Source organism: Strix aluco, chromosome W, assembly GCF_031877795.1.
Source record: "Strix aluco isolate bStrAlu1 chromosome W, bStrAlu1.hap1, whole genome shotgun sequence".
In the NCBI taxonomy this organism is placed as follows: Eukaryota; Metazoa; Chordata; class Aves; order Strigiformes; family Strigidae; genus Strix; species Strix aluco.
The window spans coordinates 27,527,050-27,540,505 of record NC_133970.1 but is presented as its reverse complement, the minus strand read 5'-3'; the positions used below and the strand labels follow the sequence as shown (position 1 = coordinate 27,540,505).

At 40.8% G+C, this 13,456-nt stretch overlaps 1 protein-coding gene across 1 annotated transcript in view; it reads left to right on the top strand.

Moving 5' to 3' along the window:
• The first annotated feature begins 7,043 nt into the window (after positions 1 to 7,043).
• The window catches only part of LOC141917602 (lens epithelium-derived growth factor-like), a 37,653-nt gene continuing 31,240 nt past the window's right edge, over positions 7,044 to 13,456 (top strand). Inside the window, exon 1 of the mRNA XM_074810941.1 lies at positions 7,044 to 7,157. Coding sequence (XP_074667042.1) covers positions 7,044 to 7,157 — 114 coding nt within the window. The remainder of the gene's footprint in view (positions 7,158 to 13,456) is intronic.

Below are 13,456 nucleotides of genomic sequence, written 5' to 3'. Positions count from 1 at the left end.
TATATTAACTTTAGAAACGTCGACAAATTCCACTCTGAAAACATTCCTCTTGGGAAGCAGTTGAGTCAGCTGTGAGCATGTTCTCATTTTGATCTTATTAAACAGATAATAGGAATGCCCTGTGTAACTACTCAGGTTTTAGTTTATGAGAAAGGTCCCATAAGAAGCAAGCATCCAAGATCATTCCAGACATATATTTAACTATACAATAACATAGGACATGGGATATACAAGAAGAATGCTTTTCCAGAGAAGGCCTCTTGGCCCAATTAACATAAAGTATGATAACTTTAGGAATGTTAATACTTGGAAACAAAAACTTCTGTCATCGTCTTAATCTCTAGGACTTTTATATGAAGTTTGGTTATTGTAAAGGCCCAGGATAAAATCCCAGGCCTGCTGAAATCAACAGCACAACTGTAAGCAACTTAAAGACTAAAGTTTAATCTCTAGTATCACGGTAGCAATGAACTCTTATGGATAAACTTCTCATCACTTGATAGATCTATTTGCAATCCAAAAACCTCATTTTGTAAGAGTTTTTAACTTTCTTCTCATTATACTTTATCATTGAAAATACCTGGCAGAAGATCAGCTTCTATAAATATTTGCAAATCAAAATCAGTATGTTCACATAGTTCCACTAGTTTCTACAAAATGTATTATTTCACAAACTTTTCTGCTCTTGGAGTAGAATCCAAAGTGCCTTGAATGCATAAAAGTAACAGTCCTTTGAGTTTTTAGAGTTTAGGAAGAACTTTAACAAAACAAAAAAGCCAAGTTAATCCACTGCTGCTAGGAGTCAGGATTATCCTACCACTTGCTCCAATGTCCTTTATCTAAAAAATGTTGGGGAAAAGTCTTAATTCTGGCATTATTACATGTGACATTATAGAAGTCAAATCAGTTTCAACAGCATTAGAAAATAACTTGCAAAATGCAACTGAGGAATGAAAAAAAGAAAATATTATTTTTCAGGTGTTTCAAATGAAACTTGAGCAGAGCTGTTAACAGTTTTAGATTTCCTGTCCTGTAGAGGGTGACATTTCTGCAGTTCAGGCAATGAGAGGCTTCCAGAATTCTTGGCAAAATCCTCTGTTTATACCCAGGTTACTCTTTGGGTTTTTTTAATTACAGACAGGGTAAAATGTTACTACAACTGATTTACACAGCTACTTAATGGAAGAATTTAGCTTTTCAAAAATTATCTGACCCTTTTTCCTATTTCAACTCTGATTTTTCCAATTATTTTTTATAAATGTTTTTCCAATTATTTTTTTTAAATTTTTTAACTACTAAGAGAAGAGGCACTGAAAAAACCCCCTAACCTTTTATAAATATAACAGCTTTCAAAAGATGCTTAGCTTTACTCAAGAAGAATAGAACTTTAATTTTATATAGCTAAATGTAAGCACAATAAAAGTTTGGAGAGTCGTTAGCTAACAACAAACATTCTGAAGTTTTGAAAAGTTATGGAAATCGAACAGAACTAGATCACTGAAATATGAACGTGAAATTAGTTAATTCAAAAACCAATTAAAAATGATGTGCTTTTCTCATTATTAAGATAATTTACAGTAGAACTCCATTGATCCTTCTAATCCTACACACTGTAATTAAACTGAAACTTCCCACTCACTCCTCAGAAAAGTTTAAGAAATTTTGACTAAAATTTGAAAACAGCTAACATTCAATAGTCATCAATAAGATAAAGCAGAAATAGGAGGAATAGGAGAGTACATGCCAAACTTCCTGTTTGGTATTATATGGACAAAAAAATAAGCAAAGCAGTAAGAAAAAAGTAGAAACTATTAAAAAAAGAAAGAAGTCAAAATGGATTGACTAAGACACAAGGCAAAGAAAAAAACCTAAGTTTTTCTGCAAATTTTGTTGCTTCCTTGTAGTTACCGTGCTGACAATATTCAAATCATTACCGAGAGTCTAAATATTTAGTATTACCTCAAAAATCCAATTAATGCACTTATATAATTTATTGGTAGTCTCTGTTTTCATTAAAAATAAGGGCTTATACTGTTCTGGCTTGCTGAAAACAAACTGTAAGGGCTTTAGAAACAGAAAACAAACTAAGCTCTAATAATGTATTAGGGTTTTTTTCTTTCACTTTTATTCACCATAATATTTGGTTTTGATATTACCTTATTTTATTCTTAATCATTTATTTTTGTGAGATACATTTACTATTAAACATCACACGTGTGTTTGACCCAGAACTGATAGATAATTTCAGGGAACTACAGGTCAGTCAGCCTCACCTCAGTCCTGAAAAGGTGATGGAGCAGCTAATCCTGGGAACCATTTCCAAACACATGAAGGACAAGAAAGTGATTAGGAGTAGTCAGCATGAATTCACCAAAGGGAAGTCCTGCTTGACCAACTTGATAAACTTCTACAGTGAAATGACTGGCTTGGCAGATGAGGGGAGAAGCTCATGAAATATGGGCTGGATGAGCAGACAGTGAGATGGATTGAGAACTGGCTGAATGGCTGTATTGGGTTTACGCCACAAGGTTTTGGTAGCGGGGGGGCTGTAGGGGTGGCTTCTGAGAGGAGACACCATAAGCTGCCCCCAAGTCAGACAGAGCCAGTTCCAGCTGGCTCCAAGATGGACCCACCACTGGCCAAAGCTGAGACAATCAGTGACATTCATATCACCTCTGTAATAACATTTAAGAAAGGGTAAAAAATTGCTGCACAACAGCAGCTGGGAGAGAGAATCATAGAATACCAGGTTGGAAGGGACCTCAAGGATCATCTGGTCCAACCTTTCTTGGCAAAAGCACAGTCTAGACAAGATGGCGCAGCACCCTGTCCAGCCAAATCTTACCAGTGTCCAATGTTGGGGAATCCACCACTTCCCTGGGGAGATTATTCCAATGGCTGATTGTTCTCATTGTGAAAAATTTTCCTCTTGTGTCCAATTGGAATCTCCCCAGGAGTAACTTGTACCCATTACCCCTCATCTTTTCCATGTGACTCCTTGTAAAAAGGGAGTCTCCATCTTCTTTGTAGCTATCGTTTAAATACCAGAACATGGTGGTAAGGTATCCCCTAAGCCTTCTCTTCTCAAGGCTGAACAAACCCAATTCTCTGAGTCTTTCCTCATATGGCAGGCTCCCCAGTCCTTTGATCATCTTTGTGGCCCTTCTCTGGACCCTCTCCAGCCTGTCCACATCTTTTTTGTATAGCGGGGACCAAAACTGAACACAGTATTCCAGGTGTAGCCTGACAAGTGCTGGGTAGAGTGGGGTAATGACTTCTTTATCTCTGTTGGTGATGCCCTTGTTGATGCAACCCAGCATCCTGTTGGCTTTCTTTGCTGCTGCAGCACACTGTTCACTCATACTGAGTTTGTTGTCCACCAGGACCCCCAGGTCCCTTTCCACAAAGCAGCTCCCCAGCCAGGTAGATCCCAGTCTGTGCTGCACTCGTGGATTATGTTTTCCCAGGTGCAAGACCTTACACTTGTCCTTGTTGAACTTCATAAGGTTCTTTTTAGCCTACTCTTCCAGCCTATCCAGGTGTTCCTGCAGGGTGCCTCTCCCTTCTGGAGTGTCCACTTCCCCACTCAGTTTGGTATCATCAGCAACCTTCATCAGGGTACACTTGATCCCATCATCGAGATTGCTTATGAAGATATTAAACAGCATTGGGCCCAATATCAATCCCTGGGGGACCCCACTTGTGACAGGTTGCCAGTTTGAAAAAGAGCTATTTACTACCACCCTCTGGCTGCGGCCTGTCAGTCAGATCCCCACCCACTGCACAGACCACTTGTCTAGACCGTAACGCATCAGTTTCTCTAGGAGGAGGCTGTGGGGAACCGTATCAAAAGCCTTGGAGAAATCCAGGTACACAATGTCCACCGCTTACCTCACGTCAGTGGAACAGGTTACTTTGTCATAGAAGGTGATCAGGTTTGTCAAGCATGATTTGCCCTTGGTGAATCCGTGCTGGCTTTTCCCAATCACGTGCTTCATTTGACTTGTTATAGCTCCCAGGAGGATTTGTTCCATAACTTTCCCAGGGACTGAAGTAAGACTGATGGGCCTATAATTTCCTGGATCCTCCTTTAAGCCCTTCTTGTAGATGAGGGTGACATTAGCCTTCTTCCAGTCTTATGGGACATCCCCCAGTCTCCACGACTTCTCAAAGATTATGGAGAGCAGCCTCGCAACAACATCAGTCAGCTCTCTTAACACCCTCGAGTGGATAACATGAGGGCCCATTGATTTGTAGGGGGTCAAGCTCCTGTAATAGTTCACATACCAACTCTTCCTTCACTGACAGTGGGTCTGTGTTTGCATCGACCTGGATTTTTGTTCCCAAGGCCTGGGGCTCAACAGTGCTTGTAAAGACAGAGATGTAGAAAGTGTTGAGAACCTCTGTCTTTTCAGCGTTGTTGGTGACTAATTCACCTCTCCTGTTTAACAGCGGGCCAATATTTTCCTTCTGTTTCTGCTTACTGTTTATGTACCTGAAGAACCCTTGTAGCTTTTGACATCTCTGGCCAATTTCAATTTGAGCTGAGCTTTTGCTTTTCTAACTGCATCTCTGCACGCCCTGGCAATGCCCTTGTAGTTCTCAATGGGCATTCATCTGCTTTTCCATCTCTGGTACACTCTTTGTATGAGGAAGCAGAATGTAGAATGATGTTTTAATTGGGGACGACCCACCAAGTAACAGAATGCTAGAACATTAAAGTGAGCTTGGAAAACCAGGATAAAAACAGGTATTTCATATAAAGCTTAGAAAAACAGATAGGAACGATGCCTTCTAGAGCTTGAATTTATTTTGCTTGGGAAGTTCAGTTTATGAGCATTATAATCCACAATCGCCTATCTCATACAGTTTATTTCAACTAAGGTTCAAAAGCTTATTACAAATACAGTGGTGGCTCCTGCAATGAATCCTACCAGACAAGACTATAAATCTTTATACCCTGATGACAAGCCAGATTTATGTTTACAAAATCCTCCTAATTGGTTTGAAGGCTGAGACTTCCTGTCCTAGCTGGTTCTTTGGTTGAGACTGAGTGGGTTTAGTTCCAGCACACATCTGGTAGAGAAGGAGCTGTAAAAGACATCTTCTCTCATCCTGACTGACAGAATTTGGTCATAGTAATAGATTCTTTTTCAGCAACAGTGTTACCAGAAAGAATGTTCAGGATTCAGCCTCTGTTATTGTTAATATGAATTAAAGTAGCTTAATCATTTAAATAATAAATGGAAGTTTAGTTCAACCTCCCCACAGTGCTGTAATATAGATCCCATAGCATACAATACGGCAGAAATGGTGGAGATTCAGGGAAATGCAAGGTATTGTAAGAAGACAGCAGAATAAGATGGGTTACATATCCAACTACCATTTTTATTACTTCAGCAAGGTGATTTTTCTGCACAGTGTTGATATTATCAAGTAAGTGACATTCTATATCAAGTTATTTTAAATGTACTTAATTTGCCTCACCTCAGGCAATGACTTCTAATGTGTAAAAAGGCATATAGCCCACAACAATCTAAACTGTGCCAAAAGCCATCACAAATATAAAGCCAATTTTTATTCCACAAAGGAACCAAGGCAGTCAAACCTTTATCCATTTCTAGCACTGTTGGTATGCCAAATAGAGTTGCTGTGTTGATGCTGTTATTCCTGATCTTATTCCAGATTTCACTAAATACCACTGTATGTATTATTCCCCAGTAACTAGATTAGCCTAACAGTATTAAAAGAGAAAACAAAAAAAAATCTTGACTACAATGTAGTGCTGTTGACAGTTTATTCTGAACATTTTTATGAACAGAACTGTTTTCCCAAGGAAATACTATGCACCCAAAATCTGTAGCTGTCTTCACTACTAAAGTTTTGGGCATAGTCAGACATACTTTCACAGATCTAGCTGGAGTGGTGTTTAAAAAGATGTTGTCTGTCCCAAGCTCTTCTCTCTTTCCAGATGGAAGTTGCTGTTCCCCACAGTGGGTGGGATGTGAGTACAGATGATATGAGTACAACTAGCATATTTCTGAGACAAAACCAACCACCTTTGCTCAAACTAGCTGAAAGTAGTTTGTACTAATATCTTTGTTCCGTAGCTTAGGAAGTCCTTAAAGCTTCCTAAGCTGTTGTAGTAGCTTAGTTAGAGGAACAAGAAAACAAGTGGATGATGATGGGCATTTATTGAATTATAGAATATTATAATAGAATAGAGATATAGAATTATAGAGATAGAGGTTGGAAGGGACATCTGTAGGTCTCTAGTCCAACCTACCCCACTCCCCAAGCATGGCCCCTATTTGTGTTTGACATCCTCATGGGGAAAAAACTTCCTAATATCTAAGTGGAATTTCCCATGATTCAGCTTGTGCCCACTGACTCTTGTCCTTCCTTCTCTTCTGAAGGCTAAACAATCCCAGCTCTCAGCCTCTCCTTTTATGTCATATGCTCCAGCCCCCTGACCATCTTGGTGGCCCTCTGCTGGGCTCACTCCAGTATGTCAATGTCTTTCTTGTACGGGGGAGCCTAAAAGTGGACACAGGACTCCAGTTGTAGTCTCATCAGTATTGAATAGAGGGGGGGAAAAAATCACTTCTCAACCTTCTGCTAATACAGCCCAGGATGCAGTTGGCCTTGACCACAAAGGCACACTGCTGGCTCATATACTAGTTGTCCACAAGGACCCCAGGTCCTTTTCTGCAAAGCTGGTCTCTAGCCAGTCAGCCCCCAGCCTGTACTGGTGTATGGAGTTGTTCCATCCCAGATCTGGGAAATTTCCCTTTGTTGAACTCAATGAGGTTCCTGTCAGCCCATTTCTCCAGCCTGTCGAGGTCCCTCTGAGTAGCAACCCTGCCCTCCAGTGTATCAACTGCACCCCCAATTTGGTATCGTCCAGAAACTTTCAGAGTGTGCACTCCATCCCATCATGCAAGGAATTAATAAAGATGTTAAACAGTATCAGCCCCACTATCAGTCCTTGAGAGGCCACTGGTAATCAGTCAATTGTACCACTGATCACAACACTGAGCATGATGGTCCAGCCAAATTTCCACCCACCTCATTGTCCACTTATCCAGTCCATATTTCACAGATTTGGCTATAAGGATACTATGAAAGACCATGTCAAAGGCCTTGCTGAAGTCGAGGTAAACAACATCCAATGCTCTCCCCTAGTGCTCAAAGTCTGTCATTCTATCATAGAAGGCAATAAGGTTGGTCAGGCACAATTTGCCCTTGGTAAACCCATGATGGCTGTTCCCAGCCACCTTCTTGTCCTTTCTGTGCTTGGTCATGGCTTCCAGGAGGGTTTGTTTCATAACTTTCCCAGGGACTGAGATGAGGCTGACCAGCCTGTAGGTCCCTGGATCCTTCCCCTTGCACTTCTTGAAGATGAGTGTAACATTTGCATTTTCCAGTCATCAGGAAACTTTTTTGACCACCATGACCTTTTAACATTGATAGAGCACGGCCTTACAATGGCATCGGCCAGCTCCTTCAGCCCCTTTTGCATCCTGTCTGGTCCCATAGACTTGTATATGTCCAACTGGCTTAAGTGTTCTCTAACTATATTGTTCTCTACTGTGAGTAATGCTTCACTCCCACAGACTGCTAGGAGGCTCAGGGGACTGAGAGGTCTTAGGGAAGTACTTACTGGTGAAAATTGAAGTAAAAAAAAAGGCACTGAATATCTCAGCCTTTTCCACGCCATTGGTCACTAGGTCTTCTGCCCTACGGAATAACAGGCCCACATTTTCTGTAGCCTTCCTTTTGCTGCCATGATACCTATAGAAGCTCTTCTTTTTGGCCTTCATATCCCTTGCTAGTTCCAACTCCAGTTGAGCTTTGGTTTTCCTAACTTCATCCTTGCACACTTGAGCAATGTCTCTATGTTTCTCCTGAGAATCCCATCCCTGCTTGGTCTGCTCATATCTGCCTCATCTGTTTACAAATAGATTGCACAAATACTGTATAAGCATTTGGGCCCCCTCTATTAGAATGTGTTCTCTAGGCAGAATCTAGATCTGCTAATAGGTTGTACCTAACATTTCCAAGCACCTATTTATTAAAAATAAATTATCTTTAGTGAAAGCAGAGGAGTGATGTACTCCTTACCTTCTTTCATGAAGTACTGGTGGCAGAAGCATTTTTATAACCCTTGAGTCGTTAGAGAAGAGAGGGCTACCAGTAGAACAGTTGTGAATGGGAACAGCTGAATATCGTATGCACTTTAGAAGAGAGGTTCATAAACTGATTCTTTGCAGAAATTGCAATTTGAGGTTGTATTGCCTTTCATGGATGTTGAAAGTCTGCACAAGCAGCTGCTATAACACCCCATTGATTCAAATGACAGACACAAAGAAGGGGATACATTGTGGGGTTTTTTATTGGCTTCAACACAGGCAGTGAATTTGTGGCCCACGTGAATGACAAAATATATAATTTCACCACATCTGTTCAGATTGTTAGAAACCACTTTGCCCAGCTAATTCATCTGACTTTCAGCAGAGTTTCTGGAGTTCAGAGTAAGTTTGTTTTTTTCTTTCTACGGTATTGACTTCCCTTCCTCCCCAGGTTCCAGCCAAGAGAATCAAACAGCCAAAACTAAGAGGTGCATTGAACAACCTGCTAAGAGAGAATGAATTGGTTTGAGCCCTAAACTGGAGGCCCATATTTCATCAGTGAAAAGGGTTCAGGGCTAGAGTGGCATGGCCTGCTCTCCAGTATCTCAGTCATGGATCTTATTACCAGCTTCAGAATCACAGAAAAGAGACTTTTACCTAGTGTTCCCAGCATGACACCAAATTAGTTTCAGGTTCATAGCAAGTGGGAAGGATGTCACTTGTGTTAGGGGTTGCCAAATCTGGTAGCTCAATGGAGGCAAGGCTGCTGCAGCACCATGCCCCTAGGTCCAACCAGTAGTGAGGCTGAACATGTAGTCCCATTAGGCACACACACAAACACACATATACAACATATATATACATATATATATATGGCCAGCCACACAGATCAACACAGACAAAACCACTCATCAGTCATGCAAAGACAAACAAGACCAGTGGTTTCATCCTGTTTCCTCTCTCTGGCTGATCAGGATGAAGATCCTTATGACATGGGAGTCTATAAGAGACTGCACCGAACTATGATCTCAAGAGAAATAACTTGATGGGGAGCAAAATACTGAACTATAATGTGCAGAAAAGTAAAACACCCACTAAATTACTGTGATATTTCACAACATCTTTAAACTATAATAATATAATTTCAGTATAACAATGTTCAATATAACTATAACTTCACCTTCACACCCAGAGCTCTGTAGTCATTCCTGATCCACCATTAAAAATGTACCATCTTGTACAAGTAGGTGACAGCCAACACCTTTCTAAACAGTGAATTCCAGGCCTCAGAAAGCCCTTTGCATTTATTGTTCAGGTTTGTTACTCAGAAAATAAGTTTTCTTTTGTGTGTAAGAGAACTCTTTTCTATATACCTTACTGTTTCTAGAAAAGGTAGGGCCCTTAAGTGTCTTAAGAGGAAAATATTAAATATTTTTTGAACTACTGCTTTGTCTAATATTATTTAAAAGAAAAGATGAAAGAAATATCTCTAATTGTTATTTTAACTTGCCTGTGATAAAGACAGCAGGACTCTGAAAAGGCTACAAAAGCCCATCCAGGAATTTTGACATATGTTTTGTCAATAGATGCAGCAGCTAGCCAAGATTGTTTACTGCACAGTAGAAGAGGAAAACATTTCTCATACACTCTAGATTATTGTCTTGGATCTGTACAATAATAATAACAACTATGAAATTGTTGATTCTCTCCAGGTTTCTAGGTTGGCTTATCATAGTGTTTCAGAGATGTGCATTAACTTATCTTTACCAATATTAATTCCTGAAAATGTGATTATATACAGCCTACTTTACAAGAACAGACCACTTTTTCAGTTGTGAAGAGCACTACAAAGATAAAAATAAAGCATAAATATACAGCAAGTGGTTAAAACCAGTGTGATTTTTCCTGTCTGTCTTTCATCAATGATAAAAGAGTTCCATTCACACAATACAGCAAATGTAAAAAGGTATAAGATCATTCAGTTAGTGATATTGTCTGACTTCCTCTGTTGTACTTGAGTTCTTTCTTTAAAGCTATTTTCTTCTTAGATGTAGTCAACATAATCTCTTCCTTTTATACAATTAGCACTGACCCAATAATGCAAAATTAATTAATCCTAAAGGGGCATTATCATCTTGGTTTAGACCTACGTATCTCATTTTGAAAAAAGTAATGATAGTGAAAGGGTTTTTATGATGTTGTAACAATGGGGGAAAACATTTGAGGGTTCAAGACTCAGCAGGAGGCTTCAGGCCATGATTTAACATCTGGATAACCCTTTCATCACAAGGAATTTGTAGTAGTCTTCCCTCCATGCCATTTCATTTATGTTATCTGGAAGTTGATGACTGTGGACTTAAAGATACCTATTAAACTTTTCATTATCCTGATAACAGAGTTATACCTGGGATCTTGGGAAATTGCCGCAAGGCATATATTTTTTAATCTCAGTGTCAGTCTTGGAAGTAGACTGTATTTGCATTAAATGAATGATTGGATAACTTGATCAGCTGAGAATGCTGGCGGTTGATTTTTATTAATTCCTATTCAGTTGGGATAAGATAGCACCCTTCCTTTTTTCCTCTACGTTAAGTAAAATGGAACTGGTGCAGAGGGGTCTTCAGCACCATTTTGATTTTTACCAGGTCCAGGGACTCCCCTCTCTCGCTGCATGGGGAGAAAACAGAAGGAAGGCAAGAAGACTCGTGGATTGAGATAATGACAGTTTAATATGGAAAGCAAAAGCTGCATATGCAAGCAAAGCAAAAAGACAAGTTCATTCACTACTCATTGGCAGGCAGATGCCTAGCCACTTCCTGGAAAGCAGGGCCTCAGCACGCATAACGGTTGCTTAGGAAGACAAATGCCATTACCATGAACATCCACCCTTCCTCCTGCTTTCCCCAAGCTTTTATTGCTGAGCATGGTATGGTACGGAATATCCTTTTGGTCATTTTGGGTCAGCTGTCTTTACTATGTCCCTTCCCAACCTCTTGCCCACCCCCAGCCTACTCAATGCAGGGAGGCAGGGGGGAAGAGAAAAAGCACTGACACTGTGCAAGCACTATTCAGCAACAGCCAAAACATTGGTTAGCTACAAATGCAAAACACAGCACCATATAGGCTGCTATGAAGAAAGTTAACACCATCCCAGATAGACCAAGTACAAAGGTACCTTAACCCTTTTCCTCATTCTGTGGTTTCTATGATATTCATTTCAGAAGCGCAACGTGAGAAGTCTTCTCACATGCATTTCACGGAATCAAGTCACATCAGTGCCTTAAGAGATGTCTGTGGAGAAGGGAAAGTAGACTGAGAAAGGGAACTGAGAGAAAGATGGAATTTGAGCTGTTAGCAAAATTCAAGAAAGGAAGGAAATATTGAGCCACAATTTAAATTTTGTTGGCAGTTATTTGGCCTGGGTCCTGTGTAACAGGAGACTGAATTCCAGCAAGCTCTAACAGCTGCTAACAAGCTTTGTCAGCTGTTCTTGATCAAAGGGTACTTTGTGCTTTTTGTTTCTAGATGACTCCTGATTAGGGAGGGTCAAACACACTTTTGGTATGGTGCTAGGGAGGATTAAGTGCTGGGCCTAGAATGCAATGAAGACAGTAGTTTGTGCAGAACTTAACACAGAAGGGTTCCAGAAACTGTGCTTAAAGCAGTGTACGTATGCTCATTAATGTATTGGGTCTGTGTGGGATGGAGTAAACTTTCCCCATAGCAGCCCTCATAGTGCTGTGCTTTGTATCTAGAAAGGTGTTGATATCGCACCAGTGTTTTAGTTACCTCTGAGCAGTGCTTGCGCAGCATCAAGGCTGTCTCGCCAACATCCCCCCCTCACCCAAATGCCAATAGGCTGGGGGTGGGCAAGAGGTTGGGAGGGGACATAGCCAGAACAACTGACCCAAGCTGACCAAAGAGCTATTCCATACCATATTGAAACAAAGAGCTTCACTCAACAGTCAGTATTCAGTATAACTGTTAAGCAGGTATTCTTTATTCGCAGTGCTGGGCAGCACCGGGGATCGCTCCACCACAAGTGCTGCACTTACTAACAAAACTCTCTGAGTAATATACACAAAAAGCATACATATGCATTAGATTTCTTAGAAAAGGCAGTCTTATGCTAATGGGTTCTCAGAATTCATTTACACAGTCTGAGCATGCGTAGTAAAAATAGAGTGAGGGTCTTCTCCCCTCCTTCGGGGTCCACACAGCCTTTCTCACACTGTCCGCTAGTGAACTTTAGGTTTCTGGTGTCCATATATGGTTACAGAGTTACTTCATCCGTCCTTCAGCTCCTGTTTGTTCCAGCTTTCAGCACTTATCTTGACACTGGCGTCTTCTTAGGCCCTTGTTTTCTTTAGGTTCCTGCTATTAGGGATGTACTCAGGGAGCTTTTCAGACTGTCCAAGGTCTGTCTTATCTTTACTAGGCAAGGAGTTAAAGGTTTCAAAACATCTTACAAGTGGGTAACGACTACGGAGGGCAGTTAGGAAAAAGTATAAATGAAATTATATACATTACAGTAAAATACAGGAGAAATACAGGAAAAAATAAAAGCTAGTAAAATACAAGTGATGTCTAACGTTAAAAATAAATGTCTTATATTACAGGTCCCTGTACATTAGCAATTGCAAGTATACTTGTAGCAACTTCCCTTCAATATGATGTCATGCTCAGCAATAAAAGCGAAGAGAAAGGCGGGGGGAAGCATTCGTTATTAAGGTGTTTGTCTTCCAAAGCAACTGCTATGCATACTGAGGCCCTACTTCCCAGGAAGTGGCTGGACATTGCCTGCTGATGGAAAGTAGAGAATAAATCTTTTGTTTTCCTTTGCTTCCGCACGTGGCCTTTGCTTTTCTTTATTAAACTGCCTTTATCTTGACCCATAAGGGGTTTTTTCCATCTCATTTTCTCCCCCCCACCCTGTCCTGCTGAGGAGGGGGAATGACAGAGTGGCTTGGTGGGCACCTGGTGGCCCGTCAAGGTCAACCCACCACAGGTGATGATGTGCCACAGGGCTAGATCCCCAGCACCTACTACAGCAACTATTTCTGGAGCATTAGAGGCCTTAACTCATATCAAGCTCCAGAGGAAGAATACAGCTCTCTAGGTCTTGGGTTTCAGGGAGAGACTGGACCCTCTTGCTGGGGCTGGGGCAATGGAAGATGGTGTCCCTGACTGCAGAAGATGTGTGCTGGTGGAGGGACTGTATTGTCAATTAAAGGTGCTGTGGGAAGAAGTCAATAAACTGCACAACATGAAAGATGATAAGGAAGAGATGAACTGGACCTTCTTCAAGACCCTGCAGATAGGAG